This window comes from Podarcis erhardii, assembly GCF_964252035.2.
Source record: "Podarcis erhardii genome assembly, chromosome: 2".
Lineage (NCBI taxonomy): Eukaryota > Metazoa > Chordata > Lepidosauria > Squamata > Lacertidae > Podarcis > Podarcis erhardii.
The window spans coordinates 75,990,572-76,009,624 of NC_138498.1; the positions used below are offsets into that span (position 1 = coordinate 75,990,572).

The 19,053-nt window shown below is 45.4% G+C and overlaps 1 protein-coding gene across 1 annotated transcript; it reads left to right on the top strand.

Moving 5' to 3' along the window:
• Positions 1 to 49: 49 nt before the first annotated feature.
• Positions 50 to 11,850, top strand: DUSP7 (dual specificity phosphatase 7). Its single transcript, XM_081848608.1, has 3 exons — positions 50 to 996; positions 4,969 to 5,397; positions 9,325 to 11,850. Exons 1-3 carry the CDS (start codon positions 582 to 584, stop codon positions 9,630 to 9,632), a joined length of 1,152 nt encoding a protein of 383 aa, XP_081704734.1. The 5' UTR covers positions 50 to 581; the 3' UTR covers positions 9,633 to 11,850.
• The last annotated feature ends 7,203 nt before the right edge of the window (positions 11,851 to 19,053 follow it).

Sequence of the window (19,053 nt, forward strand, 5' to 3'; positions counted from 1 at the left end):
CTGAGCCCGCGATGGAGCGAGCGGGACGACGCGGCGCTTCTAGCAGCAGCAGCAGCAGCAGCAGCAGCAGCAGCAGCAGCAGCAGCAGCAGCGCCTTAAACCGAACCAAGTGAAAGCAGCCTTTCCCGGGGAGGAGGCGGAGCAGCAGCCCCGAGAGCCTGGCCAGCGCCTTCCTCGCCTCCCCCATCCCAGAAGCACGAGCAGAGCCAGGCTCTTCTCCCCCGCTCCCTCCCGCCTTCTGCTCCTGCAAGTGGAAGGAAACGTCTCTCTGCTGCGGGCGAGGAAATCGAGGGGAACGCGGACGCCGATCCGCTTGGAGCGCTTGGATCTCCAAAGCAGCGCGGGCTCCTTGGCCGGATCTCTCTCTCTCTCTCTCCCTTTAAAACAACGATCCTATTTTTTTTTGAACTAACTCTTTTGCTTCTTCGGTGATTTGGACAGTAGGCTGCAGAGGGCATTCCTCTCTCCCTCTCCCCCCCCCCTCCGCGCCGCGCCAGTGATTTGTTTTCCACGCGCGGCCGCTCTCCTCCTCCGCTCCCCCTCCCCGCGATTTTGCCCTCCCCCCCTCCCTTGCGATCCTCATGAAAAATCAGATCTGGGGCAGCACCCCGCGGGCTCCCATGGCTGCGGCGATGCCGTGGAAGAGCGCGGAGTGGCTGCAGGAGGAGCTGGAGTCGAGCGGGGGCAGCTCGCTGCTGCTGCTCGACTGCCGCCCTCACGAGCTCTTCGAGTCGTCGCACATCGAGACCGCCATCAACCTGGCCATCCCGAGCCTGATGCTCCGGCGCCTCAAGAAGGGCAACCTGCCCATCCGCTCCATCATCCCCAACAACGAGGACAAGGAGCGCTTCGCCAAGCGCTGCAAGGCGGACACCGTCCTGCTCTACGACGAGGCCACGGCCGAGTGGCAGCAGGACAGCGGCGCCCCCAGCTCCGTCCTCGGGCTCCTGCTGCAGAAGCTGCGCGACGACGGCTGCAAGGCGTTCTACCTGAAAGGTACCGGGGGCGCGGGGCTGGCAGGGAGACGGGCAGGGGTCGGATCGATTTGAGCAGCGTGGGGAAGCTCCCCACCCGGATAGCTCTGGTCTGCTAGCTAGCAGCACCCCCCCCATCGGAGCGACCGGCGTGGTTCCCGCCTAACAGCAATCCCCCCCCCCCGGCCCCTAATCTCTCACCACCATGCGGACTGGATCCGGATCCGGATCGCAGCTTTCCCCCCCTTCCGTAGTTCCTGAGGATTCGCCTCCCGTTGTAGTGTGTTTTGGGAATGCCGCCCTTAAGAAATCAGGGATAATAATGGAAGGAAACTTGTGGTCTGTTGTTGCACTTTTCCCACCCTTTAAAGGCGATTATAGCTTTCTCGTTTTGGCGAAGGATTGTGCTCCTGCTCTTTCGCCTTTCAAAATGGTCTCATGTGCCGAGTACGGGCAGATATTGGCCGCTGAACCCTCGGATTCCCCTTCTTGTTGCACCTCTTCCCGCCGGCCGGCCGCCCTTCCTCCCTCCCCGCGCGGTACAAATCTCTCGCGTGGGAGACACTATTCCCTCCCATCTCCCTTGTTCCAGCGACGGAAGGTCTTATTCCTGCCCGATTCTTCCATATCTATGAATGGGGCAGAAAGGGTCTATTCACCGAGTGAATCCTCCATGCCTCTTCATTCTGAAATCCGGTTTGTGAGCATCTGTTTTGGAATAGTCCCTCCTCCCTCTTCCTGACCACCATCCCTAGTTTTCCCACCTTGTCCACCCACCTGGTGTGGATCTATGATCTTCCCTCCTTAGTTGCCCTTTAGGAGATCTCCTCTATACAGACGGAGAAAATTAAATAAGGATCTAACTTCTCACACAGTGGCAACAATCTCCCCTAAAAGACTTCTTTCACAACATGCGGTTATTTGAGGCCAGTAACCACAACTGTGGGAATGGTGGGTGTATTGATCATATGCAGTTCTCCATCTCTTTTTGCACCCCCCTCCCCAAGTTTGATCTTGTGCATTGAGACTAGATCCAGGTGCTTTAGCAGTGCTTCCTAGTGTGTGTGTTCCTGGTGAAGGGATGTGCTTGCCTTTGGGCAATGGGTTGAATTAAATTACCTCTCTGGTGCCATTCTGTGCCATGCTTCTGCTATGCCTCTCAATCTCTGAATGAAGTGCATTTTGAATTGAGATATTAGTTCACTATAAAGTCTCCATTCAGAACTCCTAAACCCCCCCCCCCCAAAAAAAGAGGGGCATTGCGAAGCAGTCGAAACAGTCATTCTGAGTGAGCCTACCAGGATGAAGATAATAACTTTGCTTCCCCCAAAACACACACACACACACACACACTGCTGTGGTCACTGGGCGGCAGGATTGAGGCAGGAACAGTAGGCAACACCAAATCAATATTGTCACTTGCAACAAGGCGGATGGATAGACTGGTAGATTGATTACGGGATTTATGATGGTAGGAGGGCAGTATATGTGAGGTGCAGAGGAAGGAGGATGAAACTGTTATTGGGGATTCTGGGTCCTCTTCTTTCCTACTATAAGTTTCAGGGCTCTTTTTAGTAGCTGAACTCATGCTGCCATGTTAACTTCTTCAGCTTCTCTTGAGGACAGAAATGCACTGGTGCTTCCCATTCCTTTCTCAAGATCCTAAATAGTTCTCATGAGGGTTCTGCGTTATTTAACCTGAATTCTGTACTCCTGGCATCTCCCTCCTTTCTTAACTCCCCCCTAGTTCCTTTAAACTCGCATGCAATGGAGAAAAGGAGGAGTTAAGCTGCTGCTGCTTTCCCTTCGCTTTTTTTCTGGGGCCTCAGTGGGAAATGTTTCCAATTAAAATTCCAAAATGGCTTCTCCATATTGTCTTTCTCCTTGAGGAGGGAAAAAAAGGGAACCTTCTCTCTCTCCCTCTCTTCCCTTCATGAATGAATATGGCAGGGGATGTGCATGCTGCTCAGTGACCTTGCCACAACTATGCCAAACCCCTGGAATTTCCAGGAGACTTTTCGTAATGACACTGTTTATCAGATCCACGTAATGACTGCTAAATGCCTCCTTAATGTACACGAAGGAGCAAATTAAATTTCTTCTTGCCTAATTGCTCTGTCGGAAAGAGGCGCCAAAAGAGAAATGATTAGAAGGACTGGTTTTACTCCTGACCTTTACTTGCACATTCAATAGATCCTTGAGTTTACTTAAACAATATTGGAGCAAGTTGCTCAACTCGGTGACGGGTTGTTTTCTGAGCTCTCCAGTTGTGCTGCTGTTCCAAGTGATAAGCGGGCAGCGGCCAAACACTCTATAATTTTGAAAAAGGAAACTTCTGTTCCTGTCTCCTCCTCACCCCCACTGGCCCCAGCATATCTTAATACCTTCCGCACATGTTGAGCAATATCTTCGAGACTAGATCTCACAATGCCTTCTATTTGAACCGGCTCTCCTTAATGAAGTTTTCATTGCTTGGAAATGAACTTTTGTTTCCAAGCCGAGTTGCTGTGAGAGTTGTCACATGCACACCCAGCCAGCCCCGCCGCCCAACAGCGCCCCCTTTGCTTTTAGCCATTTACATGACAGGCAGTTAGTTATTCAACAGGTGAAGCTTTTCTTGTCACTGCATTTTCATGCTGGGAAGTGGCAGCTGCTGATTTTCTGCTCATCTTAAATGCGCAGGAGCCCTCTGGGGGACGGGGTGGGAGAAGAAAAATGGCAGGCATCATTTCTATAATTTTATTAAATGTTAATATTGCCACCCACTTTTTTCTTTCTCAAGTCAAGCATGCATGGCATATGTTAAATATGTGCTTAGGATATTCTTCCTTAAGAAGCAGGTAGTCAGATACTAGTTTTTGTGGATTTAATTGCTACAGACTATAGGCGAAGTGTTTTTTTCATGATTGAATGTCTCCCCTTAGCAAATAACAACAGCAGCAACAACAGCAAAGCAGCAACAACCCTACATGTAGAAAGCTAAATGTCTGGGAGAAGGTTGAAGCTTACTCTTCTCCCTGATAGTCTAGTTTTCTGATATGCAGGAATTGGTTTTTAAACTGACGAACATTTTTTCATGTAATCCTCATTACATCTCGAAAGATTACACTGAGGCACAGATTTCTCACCTCAGAGCATTTTCCTGGCATGGCAAAACGAAAAGCTGGAGCCATACAGCACATTTCAGTAATACTAGTGTAACTGATGTGTGATCAAGTGAAAACTGCAGCAGTCACCTGAAATTTCCTGCTGTCTTGGCACTTCTGTTGAGGCTGCCAACTTTTTTCCTGAGCCCCTGCTCCTGTACTTCAACAGCACCTTGGTCTGCAGGCGTTAGCAGTTCCTAAAACATCTCCATGCTATGAAAACTTTCACTGGCTGCTTCCCGGATATTAAATTGCTGTGTAAAGTCACACATGAACAGGCTAGGATTATGCTGTGGTGAGCTGGCAACTGTAATTACCACTGAAGAGGAGGGTGCGAAAACCGGGCACCTGCTAAGAAGTAAGTCCCATGAAACCCATGAAACTTCTGAGTAGGCATGTATAGGATGGCAGTGCCAGTGCTTTTTTGAGCCCTTGGTTGGAATTGTAGAGTTGGAAGGGACCCTGAGGATCATTTACTCCAAACCCCTACAATGCAGGAATATGCAGCTGTCCCAAACGGATATCGAACCTGCAACCTTGACATTATCAGCACCACACTCTAACCAACTGAGCTATCCTTCCCCTCACACAGGATGCAATGCTAGGAGCCATTGCCTTTCCTCCCCACGTAACTGTACACAGAGCAGCATGCTACCAATCTGGGCCTAATTCAGACCATACGCTTGAAGTAAAGAATTTAGGTAAATGGACATTTCAGCGTGCGTTTAGCTAAGGAGGAAACAGATGGCTAAAATATGTGGCTTTTCCTGGTAATAAATAAGTATTCAGGTATTGGTAGCTTTAGGATGCAAGTGATATTAAAGTGCGCCTTCTCTTCCCCTCCGCAGGTGGATTCAACAAATTTCAGACAGAATACTCGGAGCATTGTGAAACCAATCTTGACACTTCATCTCCTACCAACTCTCCTCCTACATCGGTCCTTGGTTTGGGAGGCCTGAGGATCAGCTCCGATTGTTCGGATGGGGAATCGGACAGGGAGCCTAGCAGTGCCACGGAATCCGATGGGAGCCCGGTCCCAAACAACCAGCCGGCCTTTCCTGTCCAGATTCTTCCCTATTTGTACCTGGGTTGTGCCAAAGATTCCACCAACTTGGATGTCTTGGGCAAATACGGCATCAAGTACATTCTGAACGTTACTCCCAACCTCCCCAACATGTTTGAGCACGACGGAGAATTCAAGTACAAACAGATTCCCATCTCGGATCACTGGAGTCAGAATCTCTCCCAATTCTTTCCCGAGGCCATTGCTTTCATTGGTAGGTGTTGGACATCCTGTTCTTGGCGGACCAGCCCCTTTAGCAATCAGTAGTTTTCCATAACTAGTCCTGGGGGTTCAGTACCTGCTCACTGTTAGGTTCCATGCAATACATGTTACACCTCCTAATTTTGGTAGCTAGTGATTGTGCCAGTGTCAGACACTGATTTTCCCTACTTCAGACTTTACTTCAAAATCAAAAAGCTTTGCTTCAGTTGGCTGTGGTGGAACAGTTTTAAAGATGGCTTGTTTTTTGTCTGGGGCTTCAGGGCTGTGCTTTAAATTATAATTTCCACCTTTGTGAGCATTATATTTGCCGCAAAACTAAGTTACATTGCAGAGATTTTAAATGTTAACAAACTACATGCTGGTGTTTTGAGGCTGAAATCTTGTAAACTCTTACCTGGGAGTTGGTTCCATTGAAGTCCCTGGGGATTCTGGCTAAGTAGACACATGTAGGGTTGCCCTGTAAATGGTCTATTTTTGTTTAAATGTTATGATACTATATGTCCCTGGTTTCCTATTCATGCTGTTTATGAGTAAATTTGAGGGTCCAATAACTCTGAAAACGGAATACCTTTTTGAAAGCTCCTTTGTGTTTTGGGAAGTAGATAAAGCAGGCATTTTTAAGCTTTAGACTTTGGGGAAAGACTTTTCACAAGGAAGTATCTGCTAAGCATCTGTTGTGGAAGCCCCTTTGTGCTGCAGATGCTTACAGACATGTTCTGCAGTGCGTACACAGGGAGCATTGCCTATTGCCCCCCCATCACCATGTGCCACCTGAGAACCAGGATCCGCTTACCCATTGGAGGCAATCTGCGGCAATAGTCTCCTGGCAGCGTTGCCAGGCAGTGAGGGGGCAGTGAGGCTGTGGGTGGGTGGAACCTGAGCATCCCACCCCTGCCTCTCCCTTCTCACTGAGTAACAGTGCTGCTGCTGCTGCAGCTCTGCCTCACCTGGCAAACCACTCCTTCTGACACCTTTCCCTAGGACAAAGATGGGGAATGGCTGGACTGCCGGACACTGCTTGATTCCAGCTAGCATGGCTGATGGATGGGGTTGGTGGTGGTTGGTAGTCCAAAACATCTGAAGGGCCAGAAACTCTCCATCCTTGCCTTGGGAGGCACACAGCACTTACCTGCTCCAGGAGATGGCAGGGGGAAGATCAGTAGAACTGGGCAATCTGCCTTTCAGAGAAAGCTGCCTGCCATTCCTAGTCTTCACATCATTGTGAACCCCAAAATTTAATGGGACACATTTAGAAAACCACTGAGAAAAAGAAAGAGCTGTTTTGCTCATGTTGTGTATGTTCCTTGATTCCTAAAGATAAAGCTAAACATGTGAACAAAGATGAAAGTTCTGTGTTAGAAATGCGTTCAAATTACCTCTGGCTGCTGAAGTCATAAAATGATGGGTGTGCATGTGTGAAGTAGCTAGGCCCTGAACAGGGGTTTATGATTGCTATTTGGAGAGAAAATCCCTATGCTGATCATAACCCCTAAAGGACCTAAAACTTATTTTATTTAAAACTTTGGATCCTGCCCGTCAGCGTTTCTGCTTCCATGGCAGCTCACAGATGCTATGAGAATGGACACATCTAAATAAATTAAATTCAGCCAATTAATATGGCAAGAATGAGCAAGATAAAAACACAGTCATTTAGGGAGTGCCTTCTCTGATATGAACATGCCTGTTCACAAGTGTCATCTTCAGAAGTCCTTTTTTCAATGCACTTGGCTTCTAAGGTGAGGCAGATGACAATTGGAAAAAGGGTCTTTTCAGTTGTGGCACCCTGCCTTTGTAGTATTCTCCCCAGGGAGAAAACCTTAGCGTCTCTTCAGCACCAGAGAAATAACATTTTTATTGACATTTTAATTGGTTTTTTTAAAATATTGGTCTCAAGAAGTATGTAGGACATTATTGGCATTGCATTTTGAATTGTGCTTGGAAACACAGTGTCCAAATGGATCCTTTCTAGGATTGTTCTAGCTTTCCAGAATTGTTATTGTGATGCAGGAATAGATATATGGCTGCCAGATAATGGCTCATATTTACCTAACAAAGTTGTGTGCCCTAAAGTTGAAAATACAACAGTCCAGTAGTTTGTTTCTGGCTAAGTCAGAATGCACACCCACTACTCAGAATACACCCACTGAAATCATTGAACTAAAGTTAGTCATGACTAAACCTGCTTGTCCACTGATTTCAGTAGGTGTACTGCAAATATGACTTAATTGGATACAAACCAGAGAGCTGTTTCGTTGAGATAGTGGACAAGTTCTGGTCTGCTTGACTGCACTGTAGGCTTGAAAACCTCAGTGCTGCTAAAGTTGCTTGCTTCTGTTCTGTGTTCTCTAAACCAGTATACTCTGGGGAAAAGTACAAGCTTAGTTGGTTTGTACTGTCCCAAAACCTCAATATGAAAAAGTCTATTTCTTCTATTGCTCTTATCAGTAGATCATTTTGCTTTTGCTTAAAGGCATGTGAGGGGAGCATGGTATTTAGACACCGGCTCAGTCAAAAAAAAACATCCTTTCTGTGAAAACCACACTCTGCTTTGGTTTTTATGACAGGAAATGCTTACCTCATTCATTCACTATAAGACTAAATAGAGGGGGAAAGAACCAGTGTTCAAATAGGACACCAGAAGACCTCTGGGAAATTTATTTTGCTTGAAAAGAGGCTGTGTTAAAGCAGTCCTTGTCACCTGGCACTGCTTCGTGACTTGTACAATAATGCGGGCTAAGAAGTCAAACTTGTTCATTCTTTATTTCCCTGCTATCATTGGCTATCTCATCTTTCTGTCTCAGGCTAAGGTAGTTAGGCTGTAAACTTTTCCGGGCTTAACAGCAAAGCCTTAACATGTACTTTTGAAGTAAGTCTCTTTGGCATCAGTGGAATGAAGTTCTGCATAAATGTGCTTTAGGGCTGTGTGGCCTTTGTTATGGGTCAACATGCATATTCACTGTGCAGTGGTGTGTGTGTGTGTGTGTAAGTCCTTCTGAGTTCAGCGGGGTTTAACCCCAGAGAAACAAACATAGGATTGCAGCCTCAAACTGACTGCTGTAGGAAGAGACACTGGCCAGTGTCAGTTAGGTGTAGGCATGCACCTTAAATACATGCTGCAGTCAGTCACCGATAGTATTTTTAGCTTGTGAAAGCTGTTTGTGTCTGCCACTAAACAGCATCTCACCTTCCTTTCCCTGCTGCCGTCTGCTTGAATATAATTATTAATCGGATAACTTTGTGTGTGGAGCTCTGCTGCTATATTGCTTCCAAAAAAACGCCCCACAGTTATTTAGCAAACTTCAGTTTCTCAGCAGCATCTGAAGCTGATTCTGAAAATAAAAGGGACCTCAAAAAGTTAGCGTTAGTGGTTGTATTTTGACACATGTCAGTGCTGCCAAGTTTGACTAGTTGCAGCTGGGCACCTAGCTGTTGCTTAATACCAGAATTAAATTTGAAGTGAGAATGGCCTGAACTACATCTTAAGAAGAGTCAGGGAACTTCAGAGACAGAACTACAATTCTGTCTTCCTTCCTCAAGAGACTTGCTTCCTTATCTTCTCCGTTTTATGACACTTCCATGCTTACATCATCTTTATGTGCCAAGATTTAATGAACTATTATTTGTAAACTGTTCTGACTACACAGTGCTGATTGCCACTGTTCACGCAACTAGTCATCATGTGAGACTTGAGGAAAGCATATAGTTGTGAGGAAATACAAAGAATTGTGGGTGAAAACTACCAGTTATCCAGCAATACATGGATATTGAAATCCATGTATTATTATGATGATGAATAACAAATCCGTTGCAATAATTGACCTAAGCTGTTTGATGCGGGCTTCCATCTCGCCCTGGTTTAAAGAGAGGCAGCTTCTTGTGGTCCAGCATGTTCAACCTCTCCCTTTTTTGTCTCTTTCAGATGAGGCCCGTTCTAAGAAATGTGGCATTCTGGTTCACTGCCTAGCCGGCATCAGCAGGTCTGTAACGGTAACTGTTGCCTATTTAATGCAAAAGCTCAACTTGTCTCTCAATGATGCCTATGACTTTGTAAAAAGGAAAAAGTCCAACATTTCTCCAAACTTTAACTTCATGGGCCAGCTCCTGGACTTTGAAAGAACTTTGGGGCTCAACAGCCCATGTGACAACCGCTCCCCCACCGAACAACTCTACTTCACCACTCCAACCAATCACAACTTGTTTCCACTGAACACTTTGGAGTCTACATGAAGTGGATTTTCTCTGGGGGACACCCCCCAAAGCCTTGAATCACTTCTCTTTGAGCATTTCAAATCCATTAAGCGGAAAGTCTTTCCAGCCAGCCTTGAAAGAACTGGTTTCTCCAAGCAGAGCTGTCTGAATTGCTGCTTTACTGAAAAGGCTTGTGCCATTTATTAGTATTCTGATGCTAAATCAAAATGGGTTCGGAGGAGTTACCTTATCAGAGTTACTTAATGTGGGGGATGGCCTGGCATTCTGAATACAGCTGTTACTGGCAATAGCTGCTTTCCTGGGTGTGTAGAGACGGACATGATACACACCGCACACACACACACATGCAAACACACACATACATGTATTACACACGCACACGTTAAGAACGACTTGTGTGTGTTTGCTCGGTGTGGAAAGCAAAGGAAACTCATGCACTTGGCAACCTTTGATCAATAAGTGTTGGCCTGAGACTGTTGTTTTAAAACCCAGTTTACTTTTTTTTTAAAAGAAAAGGAGGTAATCTTTACTCCTCCTTGGGTTCAAGCTCTTTTTAAATGTGTATGTACCTGACAGTTTGTACAGACAAGGTTGCAAAACCAGTATTTTATTCTGTTCTTGTTCGAGTTCATGTTTTTAGATAAAAGACGGAAAAAAAATCAAAATGTTTCTATTGACCAAATGCATTTTGCACACTTTGTAAAGCCTTGATATATTCTGGCATGTTACTGGGTACTTGGGAGTGAGCGAGAGAGAGTAAGTGAGTGAGAGAGAGAGAGAGGGCACCTGTTGCTGCTGCTTGTTAGCATCCGGTTGGTGTTTTCATGACTTGTGAGGGCCAGTTGGTGATAATACCACTCTCTGCCATGCCCACATTCACAATCTCTTCTGCACTGAATCAGCCAAGGTGACTAAGCGCCATTGTGCTTTCTTAAAAACACCACCTTTTGCCAAAAAAACAACTCGCCCCTACCCTACACCCGTTGCCCTCTGGCCCCAGTTTGATGCTACCTGAGTCTCCTCCATCTGAGCTGGTAGAGGCATGTTTCGAGGCTCTTAGCTGCTCTGTGCAGCATATTATGACTGTTAACATCACCCAGCTGGCCTGAAATCATTCCAGTTTCTGAAGCAATGAAAATACTTTCAATGATGTTGGCATTTATCCAGCGCACTTAATTCTGTGTCTCTGTGTGTGTGTGAATTTGTGTGTGTGTGTAGGGAGGAGCGCAGCTGAGAGGTGTGAGAAGAATCAGCTGATTCTGCTATTTTAAAAGACTTGAGCAGAGCAGAGACATTTTGGTGCGTAACCAGTGGACAACTCTCATATGAACCACAGGAGGGCATGGAATTATGCTGTTTAGAAAAGGGGCATGGAAACGTGGATTTTTTTTAGCCCATTTGAGCTCTCTGGTGAACTTTTTTTCTGGGTAACTTCTTTGCTGTGCCTTCTACAACAAGAAGACTTGTTTATATTTCTCACTAATGTATTATACTGGAAGAGGGAGAAGTGGTGCTTATTTCCCCCACCCCCAGGAAGAGGGCATGACGGGCATGGGAAAACTTCATTGCCTGCAATGTAGCCCCTCCCTTCTTCTCATCTCCCTTTCCACTTTCACCCTGAAAGTAACTTTTTAAAAGCCACGGAGTTCCCCCCCTCAAAATATTCAGTTTTTATACTCCACACCCCCCAATAAATAAAGCTCTATGTGGAAGAATGTTTTAATGCTGTTGCATCACAGAATTGGTATGTGTGCATGTGTGCGTGTATTTTATTTTTTAAAGAAACATTACCAGAATATTGGAATGATTTTTGTCTTTTTTGTTGTTGGTGGTTTTGTTCGTTTTTGTTCCTTTTTTATGTTAGCAATGTTGGGGTTGCTGGGTCATCGGGGCAGGAAGCGTGGAATGCTTTGTGTGTGGATGAGCAAGCAAATGCGGAATCTCCTAACTGAATCTTACCTCAAGGAGGAATTTTTATTTTTTCAGGGATTTAGACAGTGCATCTGTATCTTGTTAAGCTGGTTTGTATAAAGGCTTCCTGTGCCAATGGTGGTCTTTTTTAAAATAAAGAAAGATAAAAGAAAGATGCATCCTCTTCGTATAAATGAGAATTTGTTAGCGAGGGACAGTTTTGCTTTCTGTGTTTATGAAGGAAAAAATGTGTGACCCTATATATCCTGAACCCAATATTGGGACTTTGTTTATATTGCAAATAAATATTATTTTTTCTTTAAAACCATGTCTCTGTGTCACAAATGCCACTCTGGCTTTCTGCCTCTTTATTCCTTTTGCCTTTAACACACTGCTTCAACCGTGACTGGTGTTTGCTGGTTGGTGTTTGCATGGCATTTGGTTACACGCGCCGTTTATAATTTTGACAGTCCTGTGGTGAAAGTCTGGGGGGAAAGGGGCTGGATTAAACCAAAAAAAGCATAAAGAACCATTCTCAAAGACTTGACCTCATCTCACTGGCTGAGAACGCACTGGCTGGCAGGAGTCGTGTGTCGCAGGTTTCTGTTTATTGGGATCCTGCCAGCTACTTCAATGGCGGATATGGAAGGCCTACATCTGTAAATCAGCCAGCGCCTAGATTTTAAGATGTCCGATACCTAAAATTTGCACATGAGTTAATAGGACCTTTTTGGGCAGCTGGCACCTTGGTTAATCCTGCTTTTCTGGTGCCTGATCCTTACAGACATGCTGAGTTCCTGACAGGAATCAGCTTTCTTGAAAGTAATGGTTGCTCTTGAACTATGACAGGGCCATGTCTCCCTTTGCTTCATGTGGCAGGGTGAGTTTTATTTTGAATGTCACCTGGGAATCAGACTGGGATGAAGGGCGGCTTAAGTCCTTGTCAAGGCTTTACCTGCCCGCCTTATGTGCTGATTCCTGTCAGAAACGCTCTGAACACCCCGTGGGTTCACCTTACACTGTAATTTAACTGTTGGATTTGACAAAATGACAGCCACTTTGCTCCCTACTTCGTTCCCTGCCGGTGGAGGTTTGGTGCTGACTTTGGAGGGAAAAGGCGGCTATTTCCACTGCATTTTTAGGCTGGGAAAAGGTCTATGCCTGTTAATTTTTTCTGCTTTCTATCCCAGCTCCTGCCAACCTAGCAGTTCGAAAGCATGCCAGTGCAAGTAGACAAATAGGTCCCGCTGTGGCGGGAAGGTAAACGGCGTTTCCGTGTGCTCTGGCACTCGACATGGTCCTCTGTGCGCCAGTAGCGGTTTCATCATGCTGGCCATACCATACACCCATTAAGGAGCAGAGGCAGGCAAGGGGCATCTAACAAACTGAGAAAACAAAATAGTAAACAACGGACCAGTGCCTAGATGCAGTGGTGGGATGGATATGGGAAAACAAGGTAAGCTTGAATCTTAGAAAGGTGAAGGCACTGTGGCTGAGAAATTGTCTGCACACTCTGAATGAGGACGTACACAATCTGCAGATGCTTATGGATCCAGCTTTGGCTACACCTGCTATGCCTCATCTGTCCCAGTTTCTGGACTGGGACAGCTTGATCACAGTAGCTGTTTGTAAACTTGCAGCATCACACGCATTCATTGAGGGAGCTAGTGTTTGGACAGGCGGTGAGAATTTTAACACACAAATGACAGCCTTTGTTTTATTTTTTAAAAAGGGAATCTAGATTTCAGTTTCTTCCAGAGGTGGTAAAAGTTCCCCCAACATTTGTTCAGGCAGTCCAGATTTCTGGATTTCTGGCTTCCTATTTGGCTAGTTGTATACCATAATAAGTTTACGTGGTAAGCAAATGTGAAATGGTCATTTGTGTAGCCTCTGTGTAACATGGGAAGGGTAGCAGTCCGATGGAAATAAGAATAAATAAGTGGGTGCTCCTGGATATAGCTGCCCAACACAAGCCTCACCAGCCAGCTAAAAACATGATTATTTCAAAAAAGATAGTGTAATTCTGTTTGTTCTAAGGCCCAGTCAGAAACTTAAGAATAGGATGTGTTTTTTCTGAGGGGGCGGGAGCTGGAGTGTTGACCATTTCCCACATTGAGGATGCCTCCAGGTTGCCACAATTTTGTGGGAGGGATTCAGTCACATACTAGAAATTAAAGTTTGCACAATTAAAGTGTATAAAAGCACTCAGGTGTAACAAATCCACATAAAGTACACCACCCATTAGGCTTGTTGCATTTAGAACAGTGATGAGGAAATATATTAACAAGTGTGGGATACAGATAAATGGATGCGACAATAGATAACCTTCCCACAAATAAATCAGGAGGATGAATGCTCATTGGCACATAACCCCCACACAAATAAAATGGATGCTCAATAAAGACCATATTTAATCTAAACCACATAAGCAAATCAGGATAAATGTTCAATAGACAGGTGTTCTGGAGGAACCCAGCATGTTATACAGCAGCACATGTGCCTTCTATCTTGAGGACATTGCAACGGTAGTTCCTAAAAAAATTCTTTGACTAGTTTGGAGGATGAATTTAGCATTCTAGATGAAGCATCTTTTAATGCATACATCATTTTATATTAATGTTTGATCTCCAGGGATTATGATTCTAAAGTTGTATATGAAATAATTTAATTTCACACAAATGTTAACATTGGTTCACTATCCTGCAGTGTGGCTGTGCTTAAAGCAAGGACTGGCAACTGTGTGCGTGCAAAACTGACTTCACCACAGGCAGCTTAGGGCGCAGATGTATTTTGAAGGATGCAAACCAATGAGAAGAGGAGGGTAAACTACTTCCATGCCTTTCTTGCTAGATTACAAAATACAGGGGTTTTGAGGACACTTTCAAAAAGCACATATTAGTACAAACATATATTTCCAGCTGGTCTCACTGGCTGTGGTAAGACTTTCTCTCCTCAATCAGGTATGCTTCCCTGGTGTTTGCTTGACATCCTTGGACAGGATTCAGGTTAATAATAGCATTTAGCATCAACTGTGTGTAAGAGTGTTTCTTTCCCCCTCGCAGTAGCTTGTGTCTTTCTGGAACAGTACAGCAGCTATTTTTAGCTCTCTAACTGGAAGAAATAAGCATAAACTTAACATTCTGTGCGAGAGAGGCTGCATCGCTTCAGAATGGTTTGATCTGACGAGGACCCTGCAATAACCACCATGTTACATGTTTGTTGTGCTTGTGACTCAAAGGAAAGGATTTTTGACGTGGCTAGATCTCATTCACGATCCTTACCTTTGGAGTTGAGTGGTATCGCCCTAGCAGTCACAGGGAAGAGCATTTTGTGGCCCTGGTTTTTCTGGCCTATGGTAGCCAGCCAAGTTGCATGAATGGCTCACCTCTGTCTGAGTGTCCCTCACTGTGTAGGAATTGCTGGTATTGTGAATGTTTTGTGTATACAGTACATGTTGCCATGTTTAGTGAGAAGGAAGTTTGCGGGGCCGGGGGGGGGGGGCGGTGGAGAGAAACAGGCAATAAAGGCTGAAGCAGGAAAAATGGGGTTTGGTAGCTGAGAGATGGGGAACAGAAAAATGGGTAAGAGAAGAGAGGGTGATGGAGCTGAGACCTTGGTGACCCTGGGACCTATTAATGGGTGGGGTATTTTCTGCAGGGTGGGTGAGTTTTCCTTATTGGGGTAAAATGAGGGTGAGCGAGGGCTGCTCAATTTACCCCTGAGAAGAGGAAGTGAAATTCTGCATGCTTAAGTCGCTCCTGGGAAATATGACATGGGCCTTGAAGGCTAAAAGAGGGTTTGCAGGATTTCTGGCTGCGGTACTTCAGTTTTCATTAAATCAGGACATTTCATGTGTTATTGATTATGTGTTGGAGGCCTTTTACTGTTCATGCTTGCTAATGTCAGGCTGGGCCTCGGACACTTGTTGGATAGTCAGGTGGGTGGGTTAGAGATTTATTTATTTAAATTGTTAATATTGATCCTGATTTTGCATTTGATTCTGTTATTGCAGTACTAAGTGTGACTTGTTGATGATGCCTTATTTGTTTTTATATTTTGGCAACAATTATTTTTAACTGTGTTCCGTTTTGATTTTTGTGTAACACGAGTCTCATTGGGCACGGCCTACCATCCAAAAGCGGCATATAAATTAAATTAAACTAAACTAATAAAAAACAGCCTAAACCTATAGTGGTGCAGAGAGGAGGAAAGATTGAAGATTATATGGGGCAACTAGAGAAAAGGTGATGACGGGATGCAGAGAAGCTTATTTGTGAGGAAAGAAAAAAACGAAAGGGTGGCTGAGGAATGAGGGTAAGGAGAGACCAATGGGGCAGGAGAAAAGAGAAATGCAGTAAACATGCAATAGTATTTGTTGAGAAGCAGTCTGTCTCGGTAGCTGGCATGCTATAGCTTACTATTTGACATGGAAGTCGGCTTTTGACAATATCTGACACCAATAGATGACGCAGCCTGACATGCAGTAGCATTCAGAATTGGAATTCTCTGAAAGCTGACATGGTGGCAGTCACTATTTGAGCGTTTCCAACATGCAGAAGCATCTAGCTATTTGACATGTAACACAGAAATGTTGATTGCCAAAACATGACTTTGAGCCTGCCTTCCACGTTGTAGCTGTAGCTGAGGGGAAACGAATACTGTATAGGAAGTACAATCTTAATATGAACACTACATTTCAATTCTTGGTTTTCTAAGGTAGCAGGCCTGGTTTCCTCCACCTCCCACACACACGCACACATTTGTAGCCTTGAAAACATGAGAGCATGTAAATAGTTCTGCTAATCAACACATTGTATTTATAGGAGACTGGCACATGCTTGTTGTGAAGTGCTGCACGTGAAGGTGCTGGATTGAGATCACAGGCTCTCTTGGTTACTTTGAGGCTTCTTCCCCCTTGCCCCCCCCCCCCCAGCTTTGCTTGGTAGACAGGGACATGGCTGAGAACACCATAAATAGACCCGTGTTAGGCTACTGTTGGAAGAGTGGTCATGCGGCAGTCTTAACTTACGCTATGTACAAACCATACATTTACAGTACATGACTTCCCCCAAAGAATCTTGGGAGCTGTAGTTTGTTAAGGGTGCTTGAAATTCTAACCCTGTGAGGCATGAACTACAGTACCCATGATTCTTTGGGGAAGCCATGACTCTTAAAGTGCTATAAATGGGCCTTAAATGTTTGGTATGTATGCAGCTATGCTTTTCAGATGTGATGCAAGCCAGAGGCGGAGGCTGACAGGATGTGGGATTGCAATTCCTGTTCCTCTGCAGTTCCCCTGAAATTGATCTTGCACATCTCTTTCCTGTGAAGTCCTCTGTATGTCAGGTCCACTTCTCAGGGCATATCTGCTCCTGATTTGACACTAGTTGGCAGCTATTTTACCCACCCAGCTTCTGGCAACGTAGAACCATATGACAGGCAGAAATTCAATAGTTGAAACTTTGATCACATCATTGTCATCATCATCATCATCATCATCATCATCATCATCATTCTATTGTATGCCACACAACAGTGAGTCTCTATGGTAGAAAAAAGCAGTGGCTGTTGAATTTCTGCCTCTCGTGGAGACACGTCTGAAAAATATGTGGCAAACTCTCTTTGTGCAGGAAAATGTGCTTGAGAAAATGAGGTTTGCAAAGTGTGGGTTTTGAACACCTTCCTCTGAATAGACAACACCATCATACACTTATATAACAGTAGTCAAATTCTGGAGTTGCTGTGTAGACATTTTGAAGATGGGGAAAATCAGCCTGAACTGCATGTGGGTGACATGCGCCCTGTATGAGGGGATCTGGTCTGCAGAATTAAGAAGTGGGCCCTGCTGTTAGGCAGACAGAGATGGCTGCCTCAGGTGGTTGATTTTAACTATGAAAGGGCAGGAAACTCTTAGGCTACATGTGCATTTAAAGCACATGATTTTTCCCCAGAGAATGATGGGGATTGTAGTTTGTTAAGGGTGCTGGGAATTATAGCTCCTTGAGAAGAAACTACAGTTTCTGGGATTCTTTTGGGTAAGTCATATACTTTAAATGTATGGGGTATATGCAGACTGAGTTTGTTTTGGCAGTATTTGAGGTCCCAGGGAATGGTGCTCATGGGATTTTTGGTCTTGGCAATGCAGATTGTCTGGTCATCTTTGGGGTGCTTTTTGGGGGAGGGTACACCATTTGCTGTTCTGTCTCAGCCAGCCCTGATAGTATAAAGGACTACCCAATTTCTCTTGTTACCTGTTTTCCAGCTCTCCAGGAACCTGTGTGTCTCACCTACAATAAGCATGGAAACAGACCTGGATAACAGCCAGTTCTTGTGTTTTTTAGTGATAGGGAATCAGTCATTCTTGTGCTTCTTGTTTTCAGCAGGCCTCGGGGCAACCTGATACCTGCCTAGCACCCAGTAGCACCCAGCATGGTAGGGCAGCACTGTGGAGCTGGTCTCCCAACACCAGTGTCACTACAGCTTACCTGGCTGGTGCAGAAAGAGGGACATGGCATCAGTGAAATTGGATCCATTTTTTTAAACTGTGACCAGATACAGACTTCATGGCTTCACTCTCAGGCAAAAAAACAAAAACAAAACCTCTCTCTCCCCACTCCTTCCCATTGCTCTGATGAAGACTCCGGGAGAACTCTTAAAACCTGAGCACTATTTCGTGATATTTTAATTGGCTTAATAAATCGTGTCCTCCCTAAAAGAGGGCATGTGTTGCGGTGAGACCTGGAGACTGACCTCCTGTGTTGTGGGTGGGTTGAATTGGTTAGCCACAACACCCGATTGGTAGGTCCCTTGATGTTGGGTTCAATCTGGCCAATGGGGCGCAGTCTAAATGGATCGATGCATAGGCATGTGACCCAGAGCTTCCTCTTTCGGCTCGTGCATTTGGAACAAGCTAACAGCGTGTCCTCTGTGCAGCCGAGAGACTTACCTTGGTGATTTCTTTCCATTATTCTTTCCCTTTTGTTAATCTTTTCGTTATTTCTCCCCTTTTCAGTTGTCTTCTTCCACCCCTTCTCCTTCCCTTTTCTAGCGGGGCTTTGCCCCATTGGGGCTCAGCCCCTGAGCGCTCCCGGTTGAGGAGCTTGCCGCCTCACTCTTACAGCGGCTGGTGTCCCTGTAATTTGGCTGAGGCTGCAGCTTTGGGGTTTTTTCAGCTAACGTGACTTGGGCAATTTGCGTTTGTTGCTCTCTGGGTGCTTTCATTCAGCACTTTGACTAATTTTACTGCATCGAGAGTTCCTCTCCGTTGCAATATTGATTTCCGTGTGCCCTTTTGAGGAAAGGCTGGTTGGGTATTTGTTTGAGGGTGGGAAACCCCCTTCTTTTCACTCCGGCCCAGGTCCACGAAAGTTGAAAATCAAAAATCAGTGAGAGAGATGCCTGATATAGCCAGGAAAAAGATCAGGAAGGAACTAGCGTTGGGAAGGATGGCTGGACCATTTGAGTGCCCTCCTTACCCAGATTTACACCTTTCCCCATTGGGTGTGGTGCCCAAGAAGGCCCCTGGGGA